Raw genomic sequence first — 26,869 nt, forward strand, 5'->3', positions numbered from 1 at the left:
GAGAGAGAGAGAGAGAGAGGGAGAGGGAGAGACCAACCCTTTTTGTTAATTCTTAGAACTCACAGTACTACTTCCCTTTTTAAGTGAAAATACATGGTGGCACCTGGTGGTTCAGTGGTTGAGCATCTGCCTTTGGCTCAGGGCATGATCCTGAGTGCTGAGATCGAGTCTTGCATTGGGCTCCCTGTGAGGAGCTTGCTTCTCCCTCTGCCTGTGTCTCTGCCTCTCTGTGTGTCTCTCATGAATGAATAAATACAATCTTAAAAAAAAAAAAAGAAAGTAAAAATATATGGGCATATGTATTTATTTATGCTATTTTATTACATATTCTATTTAATAAATTTATCATTGAAATATTTTGCTCCATACTATATAAGCATACTCTAAAACCCAGGGATGAAAAATATGAATTCTCTTACATGATCTTCAAAATATATATTGTGGGGGCATGATGAGTTCAAACTCAACTAAGTTCCTCAAAGACTAGAACTTTAATCAGAGATGGCAGTGGGCCTAGGATATGGGCTGAAAAGAAAACCTATTTTCTGACATATGAGCTAAATTGACGAATTAAAAACTCAGGCAGATGACTTTTAGGGAGGCTTACTACCAAAAGAAATAACCTGCTGCCTCACCCATTAGATTTCTTTCAAGGGATAAAAGTATTTTTGTTCTCTATCCTTATTCTGATTTTAGGAGAGGATGGGGATGAACTTTGGGTAGAGCTTGTTAAGATTTTTATAATTCTCTTGGTTTCTCTCAAATTGCTGACTGGAATAGACTTGAGTCTAGTTTTTGGTGTATGTTTCAGTAGGCCATTTCATAACATACTAAGAGAGTATGTTAGAGATAATTTACACACACCCGGAGGGTGCTAAATCCCTGGCTTTGTGGTATGTTTCTTTATACCCACACATGTACTTTATTTGATAAGTATACTACTTATAATAGCATATTCACCAGTGTATTAAAATGAAAAAGATTGGAAAAATTTCTTATTACCAAGCTTTAAACAAAAATTTGCCCCTATTAAAAAAAAATTTGCCCCTATTATTCTTAGGTCATATATTTAGTTTCATATCTTGATTCATACATTAATTTATATATAATACAAATGTTTGATGCACAGTTTAATTTATGCATATCAGTGAGAAAAACACAGAAAACATTATGTTCTTTATCATTATTAAATGCACCTACAAGCATATGAATGTTGTACAATTTGTAAGCCTCTGCTAGAACAATAGCTGTATAACTATACAATACCTACCTATAATACTGTATTACTTCACAGTCTCTAATATAGGACTTTATACCTAGTAAATACCTGTGACATATACTTTCAATTTAGGAATGCAGGAAGTTCAATCAGAAGCACATTTATTATATAAAAGGCTTTACTGGGACACCTGGGTGGCTCAGCGGTTGAGTGCCTGCCTTCGGCTCAGGGCATGATCCTGGAGTCCAGGGATCAAGTCCCACATCGGGCTCCCTGTATGGAGCCTGCTTCTCCCTCTGCCTGTGTCTCTGCCTCTCTCTCTGTGTCTCTCATGAATAAATAAATAAAATCTTAAAAAAAATAAAAGGCGTTATTAAATAACATAGACTTTTGTTTATGTTAATTAATATTGAATAAAGAGGATAAGTATCACTCTTTGAGACAGTGATAGCTTTAAGATCATTATTTGAGTAACTGCCACTCTTGGGAGCTTATTAGGCAGTAGAATCCACCAGATGGAAAATTATAAGAACCTAGAGACAAGGCTGAGGCATAGCAGACAATTGGAGGATGTCCCAGAAACAAACAATAGGAGAAGGCTCCGTGTGGTGGGATATTAGCATTAAGGAAGCACATCAGTCACAACCAGACAGTATGTAGTGGATACACAAACCTTCCGTCTAAGGTGCATCCAGTGTCAGATCCAAGCAGTATTAAGGAGTATCTAGCAGTGGTGACATAATTATAGTACTATAGTTCAGGAATATGACTCTTGTCTTTGGGAGGATTTGGATCAAGACAGGATGTTAGTAATAAAAATGATTATAGCTGCCATTTATCAGGCAGTTACCATGTACCCTGTACTGTGTTATCATATGAATCTTAACAATAGCTTTATGAGGAAGGCACTTTGATCTCTCCCCCTTGTTGCATGAGGAGGGATTTAGCAACCATGGATGAATGAACTTGTTCATGGTCGCTCAGCTAGTAAGTTATGATTTGTGTCCAAGCATTTTGGTTCCAGAGTCTGCACACTTAATTGTTAACCACTTCTCAATTCATTAATTGGATAAATTGAAAACTTTATAGAGGCCAAAAATTAGGTCAAACAATGAGAAAGTAATTTTGCCAGCAACATTAAGAATTGGGAAATGGTTCTAAGTTTAGTGAGTCAAATGATTAAAATGATCCTGCTTATGGATCTTCCAGAGCTGTACAAAATCTGTATCATTAGGAAAGAGATTAAGTTTAAGTTATACTTAAGATATAATATGGAGTTGAGAGGCAACACATCTGTTATAGATTGGTGTCCAAAGTAAAAATTTCTTATTTAGGAAATCAGTAAAGTGGCATTGGTCACAGCCTTTGGAAAATGAGACATAGAAAAGAACGAAATTCATTTGCCACATTTGATTTAGGCCACATCAAGATAATCAGTCTGGACTGCCTAAAAATAGATTGTTTATAAAGAGTAAATTACTGTAACTCAGTGTTGAGTGTTTGTGAACTAATCATTGAAAATTCAGGTATAAAAAGAAAGGAACAAACATTCTTCAAACATAACTTGAGCACCTACTGAGGCACTGTCAGAGCTGTGACATAAATTACAGAGCAAAAGAAGCATAAACCTTGTGTGGACAAAATCTAGGCCACTGAATTATAGATCATTTTAAAATATGTATCAATGCAGTTCCTCACAGAAATAAGGAAAGATGTTAGATGAATACTTCATCCAAAAATATATTAGGTGAAAGAGAGATTGCCTTAAAAAGTGACAACTCTTGAGGTCATGGGAAATAGAGGATATCAAATCAGATGTGTTCTTTCATTTAACAGCCTGAAGAATACAATTTGTGTAAATCCAGTAACAGAAGTTAGTCAAAGAAGACAGTTCTGCTTTATCATATAACATATTTCACACAATATAGTAAGATTTCTTCAAGGTTCATCAGAAATGGTTACCAAACTACTTTATGAACAGCATCTAGATGAATAGGAAGCTTCATACATACAATAACCTTTTAGTCACATACCAACACCTGTAAATTGCCTCAGCAGAGAATGCTGCTTTTTTTTTATTCTAACTCTCCTGAAAAACAATTTTATTTAATGGAAAAGTCATTAGATCAATGGATGGTTATGAGAGAGAGAGAGGGAGAGATGAATGGAAGGGAGAGGGCAGCAAGAGGGAAGGAGAATAGATTTTGATGGAGATGATAATTTTGGAGATGGAGGAGTTTAAAGACTATTTTAGAGGAATAAAATTTAAGATCAGAAAAGAAAAATTAATTTTCTAGGGGAATACGACATGCATTCAGTAAATCCTCTTTAGTAGTACATAAATCAAATTGTGAATCTACACTTTGAATAATCATAAAATTGCGATTATTCCACTTCTCTCAGAAGTATACTTAGATAAAAGTTTAAAGAACTATGTATAATGTATGTCTAGGTGTTTTAGACACAAACTATGTAAGTGATAAATTCCATAATTCATTGATCATTATTGTGTTTGTTTATTGAACCTGACTGCTGTGTGTCAGGCCTTAGAGAAACAGTTAGGTAATTGTCAGTCCCACTGTGGTTGTACTCCACTCTGCTGATTTCAGTCTATGTGCTAATAGTGTAGAAGTCAATAAAAAAAATAGTAATGGAGAACAGATGATTCTTAAGAACTTACCCATATATGCATAGTGGTAGAAGTCATTCTTCCCAACCAGACTTACAGCACAGTGCATCAGCTCCCTGTGCTAAGTGCATAAATTCAAGTATTCATTCCATATAAAAATAAAAGCAAAAGTCACTTGTACTGTGTATTCAGAAGAGCTTCTACCATGTGCACGAGGAGCTTGATATTCAAGCTTTTCAATCCATGCAAACTTTGACTTAGATTATTTCTAGGAGCTTCGTTCACACGTTCTTTGGCAAAGGAAAAGTGACTAAAAACACAACAAAGCACAGAATGCTTAACTTTATGTTGAAAAAATTAATACTAGATAATTTCAACTCTTAAAAAGTAATATCCAGAGAAACTTAAGAATTAATTAATAGGGGATCCCTGGGTGGCGCAGCAGTTTGGCGCCTGCCTTTGGCCCAGGGCGCGATCCTGGAGACCCGGGATCGAGTCCCACGTCGGGCTCCCAGTGCATGGAGCCTGCTTCTCCCTCTGCCTGTGTCTCTGCCTCTCTCTCTCTCACTGTGTGCCTATCATAAATTTTTAAAAAAATTAATTAATAGGAATAAAATTAATAACTAGCTATTTTATGATATTCAAGAAGAAAAACTATAAAGTAAAACACATTTCACTACACATAAAAATTTGTAATGTTTGAGTTTTGTTGGCTAGATGATCACATATGTACATGGATAAATCTGTGATATGACGAATGCTGAAGATGATCATCACCTTTGCCAAATCAGTTACTTAATAAAGATCACACTAAGAATTCTCATGTGTTTGGGAGACTTTTGAGAAGATTGAAACTATGGCTCGTGTTTCATAAGTTTCCCCTCTTGTTTGATTTGGATATGGGTAATAAATACTTTTAAGTATTTCATATTCTTTTGCAACCATCTACTGAGTGAACTATCTTTGAAAATGACCCATTTTTATGCCATTGGATGAGTTTCCTCAGTATTACATCTTTAAAAGAAGAAATCAAGAAATCTGGCTTCAAAATCCTCCATCTTTTTTGGATCTCCCTACTTCATTTGGAGATTGAGGGGTTTGAGTTATTTTATCTCCCAAGTCAGTTCCAGTCCCTAAAAGTGACCCAGCAAGTTTCCTAGGTACTTTGAGATATTTGAACAGATTCCAGAAAATCTCAAATCACAATGAAAGATGTTGCCATTGCATCCATATGGAAGTACAGAACAAAACTTGCCAACAGTTGCTGCTCATTACAGCTGATATGCTATAAATGGTTGTTGACACTAAGACCAGATGTCATGGAAAATCCTGCATCATTAGAAAGCAATTGGGTGGGGAAGGAACCTGTGTGTGAGAATGTCAGTAGAATCTATTTAAAAGCCAACCTAAAAAGTGATTCATTATAGGAATTTAGAGATAATCTCAATACATAAAGATTAGCATAATAGACTGAGTTAAATTTAAGAATATAGACATCCCTCAAGTTATGAACATTCATTGTGAATATTCTGTATCGTGCACATAGACATGGCCAGCTGCACTGGAGTGTAATAATCACTAATGTGTATATTGTTCCATACAGAGTACAGAGCTCTTATGATAAAATCCAGTGAGATTTTATACTTTTATGTATACTGTGATGAAATACATGTTTGTTTGAGAGATGAAGGAACTAATTCGCTCCAAGAGTCTATGAGTTACCCATAGTCAATAACAGTTAATAACAGTCAGTCCCAGGACATAAACCTATCTCTCCATCTTTTTCCTAGAGCATTGTGTTGCCAATTTCTCTCATGTTCAGCTGTACACTGGAAGAGCATTGTTTCTGATTTTACCTTTCTCATTTGCTTTAGAAAATAAAAATACTTGAATAGTAGCAGATAATAGCGGTGATCCTTTTTAAGGAAGCAGCCACTAATTAGCTGAAAGATTCTACTATTTCAGCTTTTGTTAAATACAGTCACAAATTATCTTCTTTTCTATAGGTGTTCAAAATTTGAACTAACCTACATGCCAATGAGCTTTCATAGTGCAACACAAATTTAAGTTGGATACTATATAAGTGGTAAAATATAATAGGATAATTCAAATTTTGAATATATTCCAAAGGGTCGTATATAAATCAAAATTGTGTGCTATTTCTAATGTTTCCTTGCAGCTGGCCATTAGAAACAATCTTGTGATGAAACATTTTATAAAGCAAATAATCCTTTAATAAAGTCAGTAAACATCTTAATTTTTCAGTTTACATTCCATAATTCTATATTTTAGGTTTGCTTAAAAATATGTAAAAACATGAAGCCATTTTAGTGCTGTTAATTTTTAAATCTACACAATAACCTTGAAAGAACCCTGCCTTTTCCTGTACATAACTGCAGCTGAACAGTCTTCATGGGTATAAGGTAAAACACTGATCCAGAGGGATTATTTCCCTGGATGACTCACAAGGCCCCATAGAGAGGTCTTCTAGGTCATCTCTAGGTATGAATATTTGTCCAAGTCATTCAGAGGCCATGCATGATAAAACTCTAAGGTGTTACATTTCTTCTGAATTGGCAGATACTTGGTGTGTAAGGGCATAATGCACACAGCACTGTGCAGAAACTTATTTGATCTAGTGATAAGAATAAAAACACATTAAATATTTTAAAAGTTTATTCACTGTTGGCACTGGCATTTGCTCAAGAACCTTCAGTACCACTTGATTTAAAAGACCTAAAATGATTGACTTCTAAAGGGATTGGAACTCTTTCCTTGAATGAATCTGTGGTTGACAAAATAGGACAGATGTGTGTTAGCAGAGATCTCAGATATCTCAGTGCTTTTGAATGTGAAGGTTACAAAGAATTAAACTATTGCTTACAGTTCGAGTGGTTTTTTTCCAAGTCATTTATTTCATAAATTAATAGCTTCAAATCACTTTGTGATTAAATTAGAAAATGCATGAATGTAGTAGGCTACAAATTTTAGTTGTGAGAATAAAATGTCAAGTATTAGTAACATAATATGGTTAGGTACTGTATTACATTAATAGATAACTAGAGTTCCAAGTAATTTTGAATGTTAAGTTTTTACTAAAAGTTATTTCAGCATGGAGATCTTTCATATTCTTGAGACATCTTCATCCCAGTGTCCAAATTATCATGTACTTAGTGTTGAGATAATTTAAAAACCCTATCAGCCCTAAGAAATTACAAAGTTTTCCTTACAGTTACCAATTGTCATAATAGTGATGAATCTGATGGCAGTGAACAGCAATAGCCTGAAGAAGTATGGTACTTGATTAAAACTTACTTGCCTATACTCTTATTTCTTATAGACTTAACCTAATTTTTTCAAGTTCTGGTTATGAGTCTTTGCTAATTTGCATGGCTGGCTTAATTAATAAATTAGATATTGGTTTAGGCTGTGTTTATGCAAGGTCAAAACAACCAACTGAATTGCTTAATTCAGTAAGAAAAAAAGTAGCTATTTCATGCCAAAAAATATTGAATTAGTTTGCCAACACATAAGCAGAACCAATTTGAATGACCTGAATATTTAAATTTCCAGACAATTGTTTTGGCACTTGTAGATTCCATTATTTCCCAACTTTTTTCAGTCTGAGGCACACCTCTAAATTTGCTGGGGTTTACCCAGTGGAAGAAGATGTTGAACTACTCTCCCACATATGAATGTACCAATCCAGCTATATACCAGATACCAGATACCTGGGGATGGTAGACTTCACTGTATGTATTACTCAGCCTCCTCTTTCTGATGGTCTTCTCCCTTAATTAAGGCTAAAATTCACAGAGGTGGATCAGGGAAATTCAAGACTTTGCTCTGGTGCCTATTTTCAAAGTTCCAGTGTGTCTCGATGGCCTGGTTGGGAAACAGTGATATAAACACAGCCTTATTCCAAGACTGAATTGTCAGTCCTTGAATAATGATAAATAACCAAGAAAATAAAAATGTATCTTTCTTATAGTATTCCAAGATATGAGAACAAATGTATAAGGAATGCTTTGAATCACACTTTGTAGGCATATAAATTATGTTTTTAAAAACTGGCTTATAAGGAAAAAAGCTAACTATAACATTTGGCAAATAGTAGTACAGTCTTACTGCCTTTAAGAATAAACAGATTCTTAAAGACAGCAATTATTACATAATTCAGAATAAGACTCCAAAATTTGTACAGAAATTGTTTGGAAACATTGAGAAATCAAAATCACTACATTTGGGTCCAAACTCTTGAAGTCAACTAGGATTTAATTTGCACAGTTTCATTTGCCAAATGTCTGTAGATTGGTCCAACTCTTGTTATCATTTTGCCAAGTTTCCTTCTGCTGAAAATGTCTGTGCTCTATTAGGCTTCTAAGTCAATGTCCATGGCCAAGTCTGGACCTCACCAGCCCTTGGAAGCATGTGAGCAGGTCAAGACAGGTGCTTCCGTTCATTTGATCTCTCCCCAAGTGTATTCTTTCTTCTTCCCAGTATCTCTCCAATACTTTTATGCATCTGTCTGAAGCCTGTACACATGATAATTTGTAATCATTTTTCTAACCATATTTTCCCTGGGATTTAGGAATGACAGTCTCCAGGAGAGAGGACAGTGCATGACTCCCCCCCCCCCCCCGCCCCAATCTTACAAAATGTTGTTAGTTTTGAGTAGTCTCTTAAAATAGGTTCTCACTTCAGTCTCTATTTTTTCTTTCTAAATAAAGCCTGAGAATTTGCTTTTAGCTAGCAAATCCAAGGGAGCAGCTGTGAAACTGGCAGACTTTGGCTTAGCCATAGAAGTTCAAGGAGACCAGCAGGCGTGGTTTGGTGAGTAGGGCCTCTCTCTATTTCATGCTGTTCATTCTCTTCTGCCTGATCATAACCCACTTCCCAGCCAAAATAAGACAGAAATGTTCCTTCTAACAACAACCTGACTAAACTGAAGATATTAGACCTTTATAGGCACTTAATTTTACTGACATTAAAAGGTATATATTATCTAGAAATAATTTAAGAGAAAATATTAATACAAGAGTAGTAATATGTAGACTTTTCCTTAAAAAAATGAGTGAGAAAATAGTTCTTACACTAAGAATTAATAGGGAGGTTTGCAATGTTAGAAGGTCACTTTTTATTTGGGAGAAAAGTGATTGTTTACATAGAACCTTACCGGATGCCAAAAACTGCTGTGTAAATAGTAGATACTCAGGAAATATAATATTTCCACATATTTTGTGGTTAACAAATTAAAGTTTTAAAAATATAATAGTGTTTATATGTGTGTGTTCATCTTAATTATCTTCTATTTCTTCAAACTGCTGGTTTCTGCTCTAAAATTCTGATAATTTTGAAATTTCTGTATGATGAAATTTCTGTTTCTTTACAATGAAGGAAAAAATTAACTCTAAGTTTAAATTAGAGCATTTCTAACCAGGCTTGTGTATTGTCTCAGTATTTATCCTGTTAGGTTATTTTATTCACTGGTTTTGTGTGTGTGTTTGCCTCTGTTTTTGCCATTTCCCAGTACTGACCCATTTTTCTTCGTGTAATCTCCCAAAATATAACCTCTCCTCAAGCCTCGATCTTACTTCTTTTTTGACTTTCAGTGTATTGAGGTTAGATCGTTTTTTAAATGCTCTTTGTTTCTGATTGCTTTTCCTGTGAACAACAACTGCAAATAGAAAAAGCACCCAAAATATAATTACTCATTTCATTTTATATGCAAAGACTTTCTTTGTTTGCCTAAATTTAAGGTGTGCACAGAGTCCCCAGGGTTCACCATTGTCTCTAATCTGTCCCAGCTAGTAAATGAGCCTGGATGATGTGACAGCCTTCTCCCATCTTGTCTATAGGCAGCTTAATTTAGGACCTCATTTTCTGCTTCCTGTCCTATCTCAGTAGTATCTTACTGTTGGCCTTGTCCATGATTCCTCCTAAGCTTAATACCACTGCTTACATTAAGTCTCTCTTTACCCACCAAATGAATTAAGTATCTCCAAACTTGGCATTTGGTTTGTCATATTTTGACATATGAGTAAGCTTGTTCATATTAATTGCAAACTGAAAGAAGTTAGGGCTTAGAATAAGTACTGTAAATTGGAGGTTCAGAGGCATCTTTGTATCCTGGGTAAGAGCACGGTTGACAGAGATAAAGAGTATATGGTGACTTGAAGTTGGAGTCCCCCAGTAAGTAACAGGCTATCACAGAGATGGGCAGAGTAATTAAAGGGGGTGCTTATATTAAGCAGGAGGTCTGCCCCTCAAGATGCTGACAATGACTATTTACTGTGCAATGTGGGAGCATCTTAACAGAGGCACATGTGAAGGTGCTCTGGAACACAAGAGAAGAAGTATGAAATTCTGCCTCTGGGGAAAGTTTTGGTGATTGGGATAGTGCTTGTTTCCCTAATGGGTAAATGAGAGTTTGTTCACTAACATGTAAGGAGATGAAGGCCAGACAGAAGGATCAGCACATGCAAAATCTCAGAGGCGTGAAACGTGTTTCTATTTAAGGAATAACAAGAAGTTTGATATAGCTAAAGTATAAAGTATACTGGGATAAATGGTAGATAATTAGGTGGGAAAGGATTTTGTGTGCTTTGGAAGGATTTGGCTTTTATCCTAGAAGTTTCAAGAATCCTGTGAAAAATTTTAAGTAGGGAAGGACATAATTAGGTTTGTTATATAATGATTTTGTGGGTAACAATGTGGAGAGTGTGTTAAGGATACTTACTCTCAAGGCAGGGAACCAGTTAGGCTAATACAGTAGTTCAAATTATGCATGATGACAGCTTGAGCCAAGGAGTACAAGAGCAAGCAAATTCCAGATAACTTGCAGAACAGACAGTGACTCTGAGCTCTAAGGAGGTCTGTGTAGAAGAAATCAAAGACCCAGAGGTTGAACTCTAGTCACATCTAGTCTCATCTGCTTCACAAAATTCAGGGTATGAAGCAGGACACTAAAACAGGGATTTAGGCTAGGGATATAATTGCCAGAACTGGGTGTAAGGTGATGATAAGATGTTAGGAACAAGACAAGCTTTGCAGCTAATGCTGCAAATTAACATCGGCAACTTGGCTTCATACTTAGAAGACTGATATAATTGAGCACCTTAAATCTCCCCTGTTTTTGAGCTCTGTGTTTTATCTCCTGTTTTAGATCACAAGCTGTTTGAGGGCAGGATTGTGTGTAGTAGAAAAAAAATTCTGCTTTTTGAATTAGAATACCCAAGCTCATATCCTGGGTCTGATTCTTAATAGATATATAGTATTGGGCAAGTCACTTTAACTCTGTGAGTACATGTCCTCTTTGTAAGCAGTGATAATAAACACTTCTTCGCAAGACCATTATGAATCCATAGGTATTCCCTGGGCTACGAAAGATGTTGAATACGTTTTCAAAACCATCTTGGCATGAAGCACAATGTCACAGTTCTTTGCCTGTTCAGTGAAACTTGTTGAGCAAATCAATCAGTAAAAAACCCAATATCAAATTAGCAAAAGCAATAGCATTTATTTTTTTAATTTATTTTTATTTTTTATTTTTTTAGCAATAGCATTTAAATAAAAGTGTACACACATTTCACATTGCAATCATTTATTTCTAAAAGTGATTTGATTCCAGAGAAAGAATGACAGATTAGAATAAAATCCCCATTTCTTTTTCAGTGTGATATTATAACCCTTATGTTCTTACTAAGATCCCTATTAGAATAATGATTTTTAGGAGGTGCATTAGAAGTCCTAAGAAAATTCATCATTTCAAAAAATGTAGAAAAATCACTTTATAAGCTTAAGAGAATGCACAAGTTTTTCTTTTTCTTTTCTTCTTTAGCTTCTTTTCAGCTTATTCTATGCAAGTGAATCCTCATGGTAACCCACCTGAGGAAAAGGAGGCATGTGGTAAACTATATATCTTCTGGGTGTACTACCAGATATATCACAGATTTTAAAGTAAATACCTGTTTTAGTATGAATGACTTGGTTTGATTTTTATTCAGTATTATCTACCATAATAGTGTCATGTATTTGACTGATTATTTTTTAATTTAAATTAAAGTAGTGGGGATCCCTGGGTGGCTCAGCGGTTTGGCGCCTGTCTTTGGCCCAGGGCATGATCCTGGAGTCCTGGGATCGAGTCCCACATCGGGCTCCCTGCATGGAGCCTGCTTCTCCCTCTGCTTGTGTCTCTGCCTCTCTCTCTGTGTCTCTCATGAATAAATAATAAATCTTCAAAATATTAAAGTTAGTTAACATATAGTATATTATTAGTTTCAGGGGTAGAGTTAAGTGATTCATCAATTGCATGTAACACTCAGTGCTCAATTACATCAAGTGCTCTCCTTAAGGCCCATTCCCCTTGACTGATTAATTTTATCTTTTAAAATGTATTATCAGTGATAGGGAGGGGAACCTTTTTATTTTTAATAAAATAAGTTATTTTAATTTTAAGACAAGAGCAGAACTCTTTTTTCATTTTGTGTAATGCCAGAATTTCAGGCTTTTGCTCAATTTTATTATAATAAATATAAGAAGTCTACTACAGATAAGAAAAATAAAACTACACAAAGCTTATAGAAGCTGTTTATTGTGTTTTTTAATTCTCATTTGTAAGTCTTAATGTTTCTTTTTCTCATGATAATTTTGTCTGTCTTCCTAGCCCTGTTCTATTTGATTACTAGCCAAAAAGCTAGAAGTAACACCCTGTATCATTACACTTGTTTTAAGATGGCTAGAAAATTTACCAAAGAGAAATATCCAAATATAGCCCATTTCTCCTGTGGGATTAGAAGTGCTATTTGCAGTATATTTCTAGTTCCTTTTTGCTGCTAAGAAAAAAGAATAACCATCTTGCTTCATAGAAAAATTGTTTTGCTTGATTAATACTATGTCTCTTTAAAAATAATGAGGGTTTTATGATTTCACTATTGGGTATTTACCCCAAAGATGCAGAGATAGTGAAATGATGGGACACCTGCACCTCAGTGTTCACAGCAGCAATGCCCACAATAGCCAAACTGTGGAAGGAGCCATGATGTCCTTTGACAGATGAATGGATAAAGAAGGTGTGATATACACACACACGCTCACACACACACACACACACACACACTCTCACAGAATATTACTCAGCCATCAGAAAGAATGAATACCTACCATTTACTTCGACATGGATGAAACTGGAGGGTATTATGCTGAGTGAAATAAGTCAGAGAAAGACAATTATCATATAGTTTCACTCATATGTGGAATATAAGAAATAGTGAAAGGGTCCATAAGGGAAGGGGGGAAGCTGAGTGGGGAAAAATTAAAGAGAAAGACAAACCATAAGAGACTCCTAACTCTGGAAAACAAAGAGTTTCAGAAGGGGAGGTGGATGGGGGGTTGGGGTAACTGGGTGATGGGCATTAAGGAGGGCACATGATGAGATGAGCACTGAGTGTTATATGTTGACAAATTGAATTTAAATAAAATATAAAAAAATATTGGTGTTTTTAAAATGCAATGAATACCCATTATAATTATTTGGATTCCCAACAGTAAGTAATTATGTTTTGATTTTGGTCTGTTCTGATATTCCTTTTGGTTTTTCGGATTAAGAAGCACATACTACCTCTAGAGAAGGCAAGCTCTCATAATTTCCCAGCTAATAGCATATATCATGATAAATGAGATTCTTATGAGTAATCTCCTGCTAAAAAAGGCTTTTCCTGTCTTACCCTAAGTATTTTGGTATTCATGAGAACACATTGCACAGTACACAGTTCTTTTATGTTTATATATTTAAAATATGCTTCAATAGTCTTAGGACTAAGGACCCCACTGATGCTCAAATGATAATTATATTAAATAAGAATGAACATGATGGTGTTTTCTTAACATTTTAGTCTCCAGAAAAGGTTTGTAATAATTTACATTTAAAATTATCTTTTCATTTCTTAGTCACTTAATGAATTCTTCTTTATCTTTATACCTAGATGAAGTATCATTAACATTTCCTCCTCTAGGAAATATATTCTTCTAAGAAATTTAATACCTATATTAAAGTTTACTAATTCTAGGTAGGAGGTTATAGATTGTATATAAAAGGGTGGTAGAAATTCAGAGTGAGGAAGGACCACTGAGAATTGTAGTTAGCTAAGGAGATCTCTAAGATGGAAATAATTTAGAGTCCACTCTCTGTTAAAGAAAAGGTAAAAGTAGAAATTGAGGTTTTAAGGAACAGAAAAAATAACATCAATGGCAAGAATGAGAAATTTGTTTCAAGAGACCTTAAAAAGATTAATAAGGTCAAATGCTCAAGAGTAGAAAGAAATCATGTTGGTTGAATGAAGGGAAACCAGGTAATACAGGGTCTTAAAATGTAGGCTAGGAACTTGGTCTTTAATCTGGAGTTTGGCATTGGTTTCTCATTGGGTTCCTTTGTGTCTCATCTTGGGAGGAGTTGGAAAGGGATCATTGGAATAAGAGCAGATGAGGCATACCCAGTAGCTCTTTAGGACTCTTATGCCCATCCCTGCCTTGGAATTAGCTGACTCCACATCACTCCTTGATGTAATCTTCAAACTTTGGTAATGGAACCACCGTGATTACTCAGGAATTCTTTCACCTCACACCTGTGAGGCAAATGCTCCTTTTAAGTAAAGTTTAAGAATAGAGGTGGATCCACTATGGTCCATGTGAAGCTTAAACTACTTTACAGGCGTCTTTTTTTGGAATCCCTTCTCATTGTCCACTCCATCTTCCTCTACAAGAAAGGAAAGGAAAAGTAATAAAGGGGTAGAAGGGATAAAATCCACAATCCTTTGCCTCGTTTTCTAAGATAATTTTGTTCAGAGGAATAACCATGCTACTTTCTCTCTCTCTCTCTCTCTCTCTGCACACACAGACACACACAAACACACACACACTTGTTTTTATACCTTTTTGCACATTGTTTGTACTTAATAAATTTGAAAATAGGAAGAAAAGGCTCCTTTCTTGAGCCCTTTCAATCCTAGTAAATATATGATGAGCTTCTCCAGTGATTTGTGGTCAGAGGAATTCCTGATTACGTATCCCTTTAAAGAAATGGTTCCAATTTTGGGGGTATCTTTAAATAAAACTTGCAAATAGTTATTTTGGATCTTTTTAAAAGTAGCTATTTTTATTTGAAAGCTATTATTTTTAGAAATAAGAAAAATGTCACTCTAGGTCCTAACTCTAAATTGATTATTATTTAAGCATACTTTATCAGAAAGTATGCTTTACATTGATTTATACAATAGTGAAACTTTTGTTCCACTTTTATTTTACCATTTTCTTTTTCTTACCACATCTCTCTCTTAAAATTCTAGTTGATACTTGTTCAATAGTGATTCATACAGATGTTCCTGAGTCTTCTCTTTAGTTGACAGTTTTAAGTACGCACTGACTATTTATTAGAACACAGTGATCTCTTTGATATATTTAGGGTTTATTTCTTCTCCTGGTGAATTCTTCAAATACTCAGCCCCATTACCACCCCATAGACTACCTCACTTTGAAAAATATTTACTTAGGATCTAGTTTTTTTGTCCTTTTGTTTTATAGGTGTGTCTCAAAATTATATCGGTATCATGTTAACTATCATTTCTTACGAAGTTCTAACCCTATCTTCAAATTTCTCCCTATTTCTTTTCAGATATAGGAAAGGAAAGACTTTTTCTTTCCCCTCTTAGGTCTGTGGCTCGGGCCTGTGAGTTGAACTGACAAAAGACTGATGAACAGAAGAAAAGCATACAGTGCTTTTGATGTTAATATTTTAACTCTTACATACACACAGGGGCCTTTCTAGAAAATTAATGAAGACCTAAAGAAAGGCCAGCCTTAGAAGCTCTTGTCCCGTTTTAACAAAGAGTGATAAAATGTGGCGATTTGACAAGACAAAGAGAAAAGGAGTTAGTTAGGGCTGGGGGTATTAAATTGTGGGGAAATAACAAGGAAACCTATAAGGACACTAATGGAAGATCAAGGTTATTTTAGTAAGGTTGGTTTGTATAGATCCATCTTGGCACCAACTCCTGTGCCAGGAATTTTCCCTTCTTCCTGGTACAGGGAGGGCACCTTTTCACAAGAATTTATGCCCTACTTTTAGGTAAAAAGGAGAAGATTAAAGAGCCTGTCATACATCTGCTGATTCTCAGTTGCCTTCAGCTAAAAATAATCACTATGCCACAGTGACATATTTTGGGGTGGTATGTTCTGATCCCCTTCAAAGGTTTATTTTCAAATCTTGCATAAGTAAGTGAGAATAAGAACTAACCAAGTAGACTTAAGTAAAAATTCTGACTGTATGGTACAATAGAATAACATTCATATCTGGGAAAAAATGCATTTTTTTTCTAATTAGCTACAAAGCAGGTTAGTGTGATACTGCAATAGAGAGAAACTAGTGTACATTATTTTAGGCCTGGTTTTCTCTTGACAAGCATATCATCAGATCAAAAATCCCCAAAAATATTTTCTTCCTTAGTTTCCTGTTTCTTGGTTTTGTCAAATGAACTCTGACTCATTAACCTTTTTTTCTTAGGTTTTGCTGGCACACCCGGATATCTTTCTCCAGAAGTTTTACGTAAAGATCCTTATGGAAAGCCAGTGGATATGTGGGCATGTGGTAAGGAATCATATTTCCTTGCAAATTTTGCAGTATACCAGTATAATTAAAAATAGTATTTTTTAAATTTGAAGTTGATGCTCACTAGAATCAGCTTAGAATAGTAGTTCTCAAACTTCAGCCTACAACAGGTCACATGGAAGGCTGGTTAAAGCACAGATTACTGCATCTGATTAAGGAGGTCTAGAGTGGGAGCATCTATAATTTTAGCAAGTTCCCAGACAATGTTAGTGCTTCCAGTATCAGGAACCACTGAGACCAGGGACACAGAGCATCTCCACTAGTGGCCATGCATTTATACTGTTGTCCTGCCACCTCATTCAGGCAGTCCTTATAACAGATGCCATGTTTGCACAACATGTTTGGTTGGCAGGGATTAAGAGAGAAAAAGTGGATCTTGGAAAAGGCTGAAACTGGTCTGTCCTATGGACTGAACTCAGAATTAGGCCTTTAGCAACCAACTCCAATCAAATGAGAATCCTGTGCAGGCTCAAAGACACTTAATGTGGAGGATTCCCACCAGTTTTTAAATGGAATTTCTCTATGTTAACATATACAGCAAATAGGTGAAAACCCGAAATAAAAGGGATACTATAGGATGCACTGAAATATTTTTCAACTGGTGTTACTGACACAAACTAGTCCTCTAGGTTCCTGAAACAGCCATCGCTACAAGTCTATAAATAGTTTGGCTTTAGTGTGCTGCAAACAGACTCCATTGCCTTTGGTGTTTGTCAGTAAGCCCGGAAAGAGTTGATAACAAAAATGAAAACTTTTTTGATTCCGAAAATAACTTTTTAGATTTGGCTCTAGTGAAAAAATAATAATTTATTACCACTACTTCATAGTAATAGTTATCCCTAACCTATCAGTAACCACACTATATTTCTTGTCAGCTTTATCCTATTAGCAATAGCAACTTGGTGTTTGATCTTAAACTGAATGCATCCTGGGCCTTTAGACTTACCTCCACTCCTAGGAAAGCAGTTATGGGAGGAGCACTGTATCTGGAGTCATAATGCCTGCATTCAGATCTTTGCTTTGCACCTACTAACCCTATCTCTAGTATCTCTGAGTTGGTTTCTTTACCTGTCAAACAGGAAAATATTGCCCTCATAGAGTTGTATGGAGGTCAAATAAAAGCATTTTATAGTTTGTAAAGAAATTTAAAATGCAAACAGCTATTACTCTAAAAGTTGGATTAATTAAAGGGTAATGTTTTATGTGTACCCCAAGCTATGTCGTCTTCCTGCCTGCCTGAGAATATCTTCTAAGCATGAACTCTATGCCTTTGGGTTAGAACATTGTCACAGAATGTCCTTCTTGAAATCTAAATGCTAATGGCAAATAACTCACATATTTCCCTTGCAATGATCAGCTCTCATCACAGACCTCTCTTTGCTGATGAATTTAAAAAGTAGCAGAGTGTGTTGAGAGACAGGCAGACATAGATGGGTTTTATGGAGGATACAATTGAGGGGAGTGTAGCTGGTGTGCTACACTCAGACCCCAAACACCAGCAGGCTAGTGTGGTAGAGACTGGTCAGTAGCTGAGGCAAGGCACTGAGAGGCTTCTTTGTTGCCTTCATTAGACTTTACCTCTAACCTCCTCCCAACTCCTTTATTCTTCATCCTTTCTTCTTTCTCTCTTTCTCCTCCTCTCTCCCACCTGCTTCACAGGCAGGAGGCAGTGTGCGAAGTGGTTGAGTGGGTCTTCTGCTTTAGTGGGTCTGAACTGAGTATAGGCAGCTGCATTTTTAATATCTATGACATCATCAGAGTTTAGACTCACTGTCTTACACTCACTAAATATACTACACTCAATTTTAATATTACTTTGGTAAATTTGAGTCTAATTGGCTTCTGGATTTTTTGTTTGGGTGTATTGTTTGTATAGCTAACCTTTTATAATGTATATTTTATAATAATAGGATTTCACATCTGTAAAATGTGAGGTAACTTACAGGGTAGAAGCTCTCTCTTGGCTGGAAGAAGGAAAAAATATGGGTGAAGAGTTACTTGCCTCCTTATTGTCTAAGCTATATGCCATTCTTAAGAACTGTAAGTAAGTAGTAGATAGATAGTACATGTATACCTGCAGACATATATTCACACATACAGATCTCATAATAACTCTAGAAACTTAGAGCCATAGGGTATCTCACAAATTTCAACCTCAGTTTTCCCATGGGCAGAGCCACCTTTCACTTTGTGCTCAGTTAGTTAGTTATTTAGAGAGAGAGAGAGAGAGAGAGAAAGCAGGGGTAGAGGCAGAGAGAAAAGGAAAATCTCAAGCAGTCTCCACACTGAGCCTGACATCGGCTCAGGACCATGAGATCATGACCTGAGCCAAAACCAAGAGTCAGATGCTTAACTGACGACCCTCACTTTATTCAGTCTATCCTTACCTTTGTTTTCTGTCCACAATTTTCTATAAACAGCCAAATCCCTTTGTGACAAGCCATGCTCCATTTAGACCATATTTCCTAACAGTTCCCATTTTCCTTAGAGATTGTGACATTTTTAAAAATAGTGTGCCTTGAAATGTATTTGGGATCACAAAGGTAACCACAGAATTGTCTTAGATATTCCAATATCACATATTTGGGGGAAGTGACCCCCCACCTTCCATAAACATCATAATAAAATCTTCTGCCTTTTGTTACATTCTGGATCACTGCAGTGAGTGAGTTTGAAATGTTGTTTTACCATTTTATTTTATTTTCATTTCACTCAGGTAACATGGAAGTTACATTAAATTCTCTTTATTTCTAAGATGATCCACCATTTCTCATTCCCATTTAAGAACCACCAAGGTAATGTACACATCATTTGATTACCTTTAGGCTATGGCAATCTTGAGAGAAACTCTTTTTTAGCCATCCATCAGCACTGGCTCTAATCTAGTGAATACTTTTTTCAAGGTTAGACGTTGCGTAGTATAGTAGGAAATGACACTACACAGATAACAAATGCAAAATAAGACATTTAGCAGAATGGCAGCTAATCTGTGAATTAAGCTGTGAGTACTCACTACAGCAGATTATCTGTTTAGCAGTTGACATGGAGCAGAGTGAGGCACACTATTAGTATAATGGCTAAAAGAAGTCTGCACATTATTTTTATTAGAAATATGCAAAAACTGGTACATAAGAAATTTCAAGTACTTACTACCATTACCTTGTTTTCGAGACCTCATACAGAGTGTAGTCTGATCTGTACTCAGTCTTTTAAAGTAACTAGTCCATTACTAGAAATCAAATAATAGACATTAATGAAGCAAGAATATACCCCTGTTTTGTACCATTAACCAATTGATTTTGATGGCTTTCTTGCATATATAGCTGTTTCCATAATTCACCAATGGAATGAGCAGATGTTGTTTATAGATGTCACTGAATCACTGGATTTTAACAGAACTTGCTTCTACATCTTGATTCAAAAAATGTAAGCCCATCTAAACATATCCAACACACACACACACACACACACACACACACACACACACACACATATCCTGGTCTTAACTACGTCTCTAACTGAATTAGATATCAGAACAATTATGAGTGGTAATAAATTAGTGACTAGCACAGAATGATCATGACCTGATGAGCCTTTGGAATATTATGGAAAATATTCTTTTCTTGCATGGACACTGTAGCTTCAATATTTGTGTCATTACTGGACCTTAGAGTATATATCTGCTAACAGTTCTCATTCTCCTTAGAGATTATGGGGTTGTTTATGTATTTCAGCTGAGATAAGTCAGCATCAAGCACTTTTTAAAGAAAGTATTGACAGTTTTGAAATCTCAAGCCTACTGTAAAATTTGTTGCTATGCTTACCTTACACTGGGCAACATTTGTTGCTTATGATTACCAGTTCTATGATTACCTTACACTTGGCCATCACACGTATACTTCACAATTACAAGTCTCTGTGTCTTCATCATTTATGACCCACATTCTCATTAGTCTTCTACCCATGGAGCTTTACTCACAACTATAGCCTCTACCAATATTTTCTTGCTCTGGTCTTAGATTTCTTAAGAAAATATTTATGGTTTCCCTAACTTGATGATTTACAAACTGTGGACCATGGACCCATGCTTCAAAGTGACCTGAGTGCTAATCAAAATTTTAGCTTCCTGGGATGCACTGGAGGATCACTTAATAAGATTCTCTGTGGTGAGGCTCAAGAATTTGCATTTTATCAAGCTTACTGGGTTATCCTAATACACACCAACATTGAACAGCATTACCCTAGGAGTTGCAAATTTCCTTAGGGCAGCAAATTTTAGGATTCTTACACCATACAGCAGAGGTTGTAAACAGGTTGGTTTATAGATGTCTTGGCCAGATTGGCGGACCTTTCACTTTGGGAGGTGTTGACATTTATTATCTTTATAATTTGTTATCAAGAGATTACTTGTAAAACTATCAGTTTCTAGCCCCTCTAAAGTAAGCAAAAGAACTAATAACAAGATGCTTTTGTCCTTAAATAGCAACTGTGCCTGTCAGATAATGGACACATGCTCTCCCCTGATTACCACTCTCCCCAATGCACACTGCAAACTCAGGCATTCATTTCTGCCTGATGTTGGAAGAACTGCCAGTTTGCCACCCCTACTATATGGCATAATTTCTATCATCTGAAGACTAACTTCCTATATTACTGACTTAGACCTTCTTCTAGATCTTTGTCCTACCCATCATTGGCCCTGTAGGTCAGAGTTAAACACTTTTCCTATTTGAATTGTATGATTTTTTTTGCATAAGATATTACAATATAAAAGAGAGCCATACTTATTCCTCATATAGTTAATTATGCATTTCCAAACTCCACTCATAGTGTGTCCTTTATTTACTGAGAGTATTAAGTGGATGTCTTGTTAGATTGTTCTGTTAACTTCCCACTGACTTTTCAAAGTTTCTCAACATTGCTTTTTTCTCCTTCCATTAGAGCACTCATTAAAATGTTTTAATCATTAATGTGATTATAGGTTTAATCATGTTTCTAACTCTAGCTTTTATTAAAATCATTTTTGAATGTTCTTGATAATGTAATCTTTTTACCTAATCAGTAATCAGTGCTTCTCAACTCTTATTAATCACATATCTCTGGCACCACTCAAGCACAAATATGCACATATGACAGTTAAAACTAGTTTTATCCACTTTTAAATGTTATATGAAACTGTGTCAAAATAGTTTTTAACTTTCTGTTTTAGAAATTTTAAAGCATACAGAAATATACAGAATGAACTCTTGGCTAATCTTATTTCATCTATACTACCCTATTCATTCCTCATCCCCAAGATTATTTTATTTTATTTTTTTAACTTTATTTTTTTAAATTTATTTATGATAGTCACACACAGAGAGAGAGAGAGGCAGAGACACAGGCAGAGGGAGAAGCAGGCTCCATGCACCGGGAGGCCGACGTGGGATTCGATCCCAGGTCTCCAGGATCGCGCCCTGGGCCAAAGGCAGGTCCCAAACCACTGCGCCACCCAGGGATCCCCCCAAGATTATTTTAGTCAAATCCAAACATAATATCAATATATTTATACATACTGTAATGTATATCTCTAAAAGAAAAGGGTTCTTTTAAAAGAATGACAATAATATCAAAACTAAAAAAATAATAATAGCAATATTTCAAAATTTAAAATAATAATAACTACTTAAAACCATCAAACATTTAAGGATTTTTTTTTAATTTTCCCTCTTATCTCACAATTTATTAGTTTGATCTCTTAAGTCTCTTTTAATTTGTAGTTCCTGCTTCTTTCTCTCTCCCTCTCCTCATTCCCCTTCCCATTTCTCTATTTGTTGAAGAAATCTGTAGTTCCCATGGAACATCCCTATGGAGTACCTGATATTGGTTCTACATAGTGTTTACGACCTAAGAAACCAGGATTCCTTGTAGAAGTGGCTGATTGCAAGTATGGATCAGGAAAAAGCACAAGATGATAGAGGTGGATCTTGTTATAGCAGGAAAGAAAGAAAAAAGAAAACTGTTAAAGGCTACAGACTTTTGGAGGGAGCAAGAACACTTCAGGGATGATGATATAACCTCCAAAGGTTGGGTGTTCTAATGATGCTAATGGCCTTTGATGATCTACCTAGGTATTAACAGGACTCAAGAGCCAACTTGGAGAGGCTTCTTTTGGTTAAACATGGGACAATTAGAGCATAAGTGAGAAAAATAACAGTAATGGATTAAAACACATCAAATAAGTTTAAATCCATGCATTCATGATGATAAAATACAACAGCAATTTTAACTTTTGAGTTAGATTAGTTAATAGGGAACGAATATGTTATTTTGAAAACTAATAAAAGGGAAAAATTCTGTTACTTTGCCTTTCCTGTATGAATTATAAGATAGAATAACCAAATAATGATGAAGTACATTGTTCTTAGACTAAAGAAGGTATAATAGAATAACAATATCATTATTTTGCAACCCCTAATGAAATATCTAGGTAGAGATCATCAAAGGGCACTAACATTGTGAGAAAAATCCAAACTTTAGAGGTTGTGGCATCACCCCTGAAGTGTTCTTGAAGAAAAAAAAAAAAAAAAAAAAAGGAAGTGAAGATTTTGATTGACTTTTAAAATTTTTGCTGTTTCAGTTATAGGGAAAGAAAAAAAAAACATTTTTTTTCATTTTTTTCCCTCTGACCTAGGAGAAAAGGTAATATGTTAGGATTATAAATTAAGGTTACAAGAAAAAGGGGATCTCTGGGAGGTTCAGTGGTTTGACACCTGCCTTTGGCCCAGGGCGTGATCCTGGAGTTCTGGGATCGAGTCCCACATCGGGCTCCCTGCATGGAGCCTGCTTCTCCCTGTGCCTGTGTTTCTGCCTCTGTGTGTGTGTGTGTGTGTGTCTCATGAATAAATAAATAAAATCTTTAAAAAAAAAAAAGGTTACAAGAAAAAAGTAAATTGGAACCTACTAATGGGGCAAAGACTCATAGACAATAAAAAAGCTTTAAAATAATCAAGATACCTAGCTAAAGGAAAAAGTGGGTACAAGGAATATTTAAGGCCAGGACCAAGTTGAAACCTTACCATTGAGAGTCCAGGCCTCTCAATCAGACAACACAAACAATTTAAAACTTAAAATGATCATTTCTCTTAAAGTTCATAGATAAAGAAAAAGTAGCTGCAACGAACCTTTAAGACCTGGCTTTGTCAAGCCTGCTTGTGGCTAAAACAGTTAAGTCACTCAAACTCTCAAATTCCATTTCCTCATCTGTATAATGGAGACAATAACATTACCGCACAGCTTTGTATAGGGAGTAAATGAGGTAATGCACTAAAGCACATCTAGCTGCTCAAAAAATGTAACCTACGATAAAACTTATTATTATATCATGACTCTTGTAATTAAAGCTTTCAGAAAGTAGAATGCCAAAAGTATATCATTCAGGAAGGCTTCAGATGCCAATCTAATGAGCAAATCAAATTAAGCTAACAAAGCAATATTTATTTAAATAGGTACTGACAATAATTAATCATCAGTCTCCTTAGTGCCCATGTAGTTTTCATCTTGAAATCTTCTGGCCTGAGTGTTTTAAAATCTTCTGTATTTGTATAGTTGTTTTAGTGAAAGTAGTTCTTTTGGTAGAAACTCCTCAAACAATTAAATTGTGGTCATTTATCTATATAGTGGCTGCCAATTTGGGAGGAACTCAACCAGTGAGCCTTCCCCTTCACAGAGACATGCCACATCAAGTGTTAGCCAGTAGAACTATGGATGTAATGCAAAAGGACAAAGCCTCAGAGGCAGGCCAGGCTTGCAAAGTAACCTAGGTCCAGAATGCTAAATGACTCTGTTGGGAGTCTGTTTTATAATTTCATAACAGCCTACCTCAGATATTTATTAGCAAAATGCCTAATTAGGGACGCCTGGGTGGCTCAGGGTGTGATCTTGCAGTCCCAGGATTGAGTCCCACATCAGACTCCCTGCATGGAGCCTGCTTCTCCTTCTGCCTATGTCTCTGCCTCCCTCTCTCTGTGTCTCTCATGAATAAATAAATAAAATCTTTAAAAAAAGAAAAATTCCTAATTAAAAATTAATATAGACTATTGCCATTACAAGGCCAATTTTTTTTCTTTGCTCCCTAAATTAAAGGGAGTAATTAAAGGGAGGGTTAAAAAAAAAACTTAGAAATAGTCTTACCTCTGCCTGTGTTCTAGGAACGCAAACACAGACACCCATCATCATCATCATCATTAGATGTATCTATTACATCAGATAATAAAAATGATATAAAAATAATTTTTAAAAGTGTACATTAGATTATAATATAGTGAAAGGTGGAAAAATATTTTTTTATGTTGTGAAGATGAGGTTTAATGTATTGAAGTTTTTTTCATGGTCTCCTTTTTTAACTCCAGTATAGTAAAATAATTTTCAGTCTCGCTTTTAATGCTTTGTTAGATTTTTATTTAAGGATGTTTAAATAAATTGTTGTTTAAATTGTTCTACTCTGGTTGTGATTCACATGAATTAAGAATCTGCTTTTGAACTGGAACTTCCTGAAGCAGGCTATCAAAATCTAAAGTGATTAAACCATTGTTTAAAAGCCATTTTTGTTGCCACAGTGTCTACTGTATAAAGATGCCAAGTCTGATGGATAAGAGCAAAGCTAGATCTCCCTGACAAAGAAAACATAAAGAAACCCAAGAGATCCTCATTAGAGAAAAAAAGGAATCGTAGGCCATGCCAGGCAGTTTTACCTGTCTTACCCATCTGTCCCTGGTTTCCATGGTTTAAGGGAAAGCAACAAGAAGAAAACAAGCAGTAGAGGTCAGAGCAGTGGCAGAAACTAAAGGCCTCATGCAGGCCAATTAACTTTTCAAAAGTAGAAGGGGATTGGTTCAAGATAGCAAGGTTAGAAGATCCCAAATTCAACTCCCCAGTGAGCACACCAACTCTACAGCTTCATATGAAACAACCTAAGAAAAACTAGGGCACCTGGATGGCTCAGTCGGTTGAGCATCTACCTTTGATTCAGGTCATGATCCCGGGGTCCTAGGATTGAGTCCTACGTGGAGTTCCCTGCTCAGTTCCCTCTGCCTGCCACTCCCCCTGCTTGTGTTCTTGTGTTCTCTCTCTCTCTCTCTCTCCCTCCCTCCCTCCCTCCCTCCCCCCCCACCTCTCCGTCTCCCTTTCTCTCCCTCTCTCTCAAATAAATAAATCTTTTTCAAAAGACAAAAAACTAAAGATTGGCTGAGTATTGACTATACATCAGGCAAAAGAAAAGAATATCACATTGAAGTGTGCAGGAGAGGCTGCACAATCTCACCATAAACCCTGCCCATGATTTGGTGACCAAAATGAGGAAAAAAATCAAAACCTGAGCCTTTCTGTGGAGTAAGTGTTCAAGCCCCCATCCAGCCCCTCAGCTTTTAGGACTGGCACCTGAGAGTTAAAAACTCAAAATATCTAATTGTAAAACCAATAGCACTTATGTCCCAGGTGCACAAGGCTATCATGATCTGAAAGACAGCTCTTAATGGGCCTGGATGCTTGGACATACCTGCCTCAGGGCCCAGCTCAGTGGCTGCCTGATTGCATCCAGACATAAATTGAAGGAGGTTGGCCTGCTGATATTTAAGTGTCAGCCTGTGGGGCAAGCATCTAACGTAACACACATATCTGGGAGCCTACTGGAGTATTCTCTGGGATAGAGACTGGTTAGTACTGTGCCCATACTCTTCTTTTGCTGTGCTCCAGAGCACTAGAAAGGAAATTTTTACATGTATCTGGTGCCCTGATTTTTGTGGCTGCTGCCCAGGGGATGCCTCCTGACTGGCTGGCTCTGGATGCCAGGACTTATGTTCCTCATCTCATGAGACTATAATAATCAGGATCACCCAGAGAGGAGCTCATACTGGTCTCTGGCACCTTAATTTTAGTACCTGCTGCCAGGAGACACCTCCACATTGCCAGCTCTGTTAGTCAGTGGGGTTTACGCTTGTGAGTTCCTTAGGACAGTAACTCGTGGAGAGAGGGTTCCTAAATACCCACCACCCCCCACTGCACAGCAAAAGGCAACAGACCTAGGAGCTTGGTCTTTCTGGGAAGGGAGCCTACTAACTAAAAGTCATGGCTGGCAGCCTGAGGGGCAGGTTTCTAATTAAACACACATCTAAGGAATGACTATAATCTTCCAGAGACCTCAGAAAGTACCACTATCTTCATGTTCTCCCTCTGTCACACTCCAGAGCACCAATGTCTCCTGGAGGGAAGCTTCACATGAAGCTGGTGTCCTGGTTTTTGCATCTGCTGTCATGTATTTTTATCTGCCCCCCAGGGTATGTCCCTAGATTGCCTGGCTGGCTAGGGGAACTTGCATCTGAAG

General features: G+C 36.3%; 1 protein-coding gene across 18 annotated transcripts in view; it reads left to right on the top strand.

The window, feature by feature from the left end:
• CAMK2D (calcium/calmodulin dependent protein kinase II delta) overlaps window positions 1-26,869 on the top strand; it is a 301,491-nt gene that overhangs the window by 216,096 nt on the left and 58,526 nt on the right. For all 18 annotated transcript variants that reach the window (XM_038581789.1, XM_038581804.1, XM_038581805.1 and 15 more), the window contains exons 7-8: window positions 8,579-8,681; window positions 16,405-16,488. In XM_038581789.1, the coding sequence (XP_038437717.1) occupies window positions 8,579-8,681; window positions 16,405-16,488 (187 nt within the window). The remainder of the gene's footprint in view (window positions 1-8,578; window positions 8,682-16,404; window positions 16,489-26,869) is intronic.

Source organism: Canis lupus, chromosome 32 (assembly GCF_011100685.1).
Source record: "Canis lupus familiaris isolate Mischka breed German Shepherd chromosome 32, alternate assembly UU_Cfam_GSD_1.0, whole genome shotgun sequence".
NCBI lineage: Eukaryota > Metazoa > Chordata > Mammalia > Carnivora > Canidae > Canis > Canis lupus.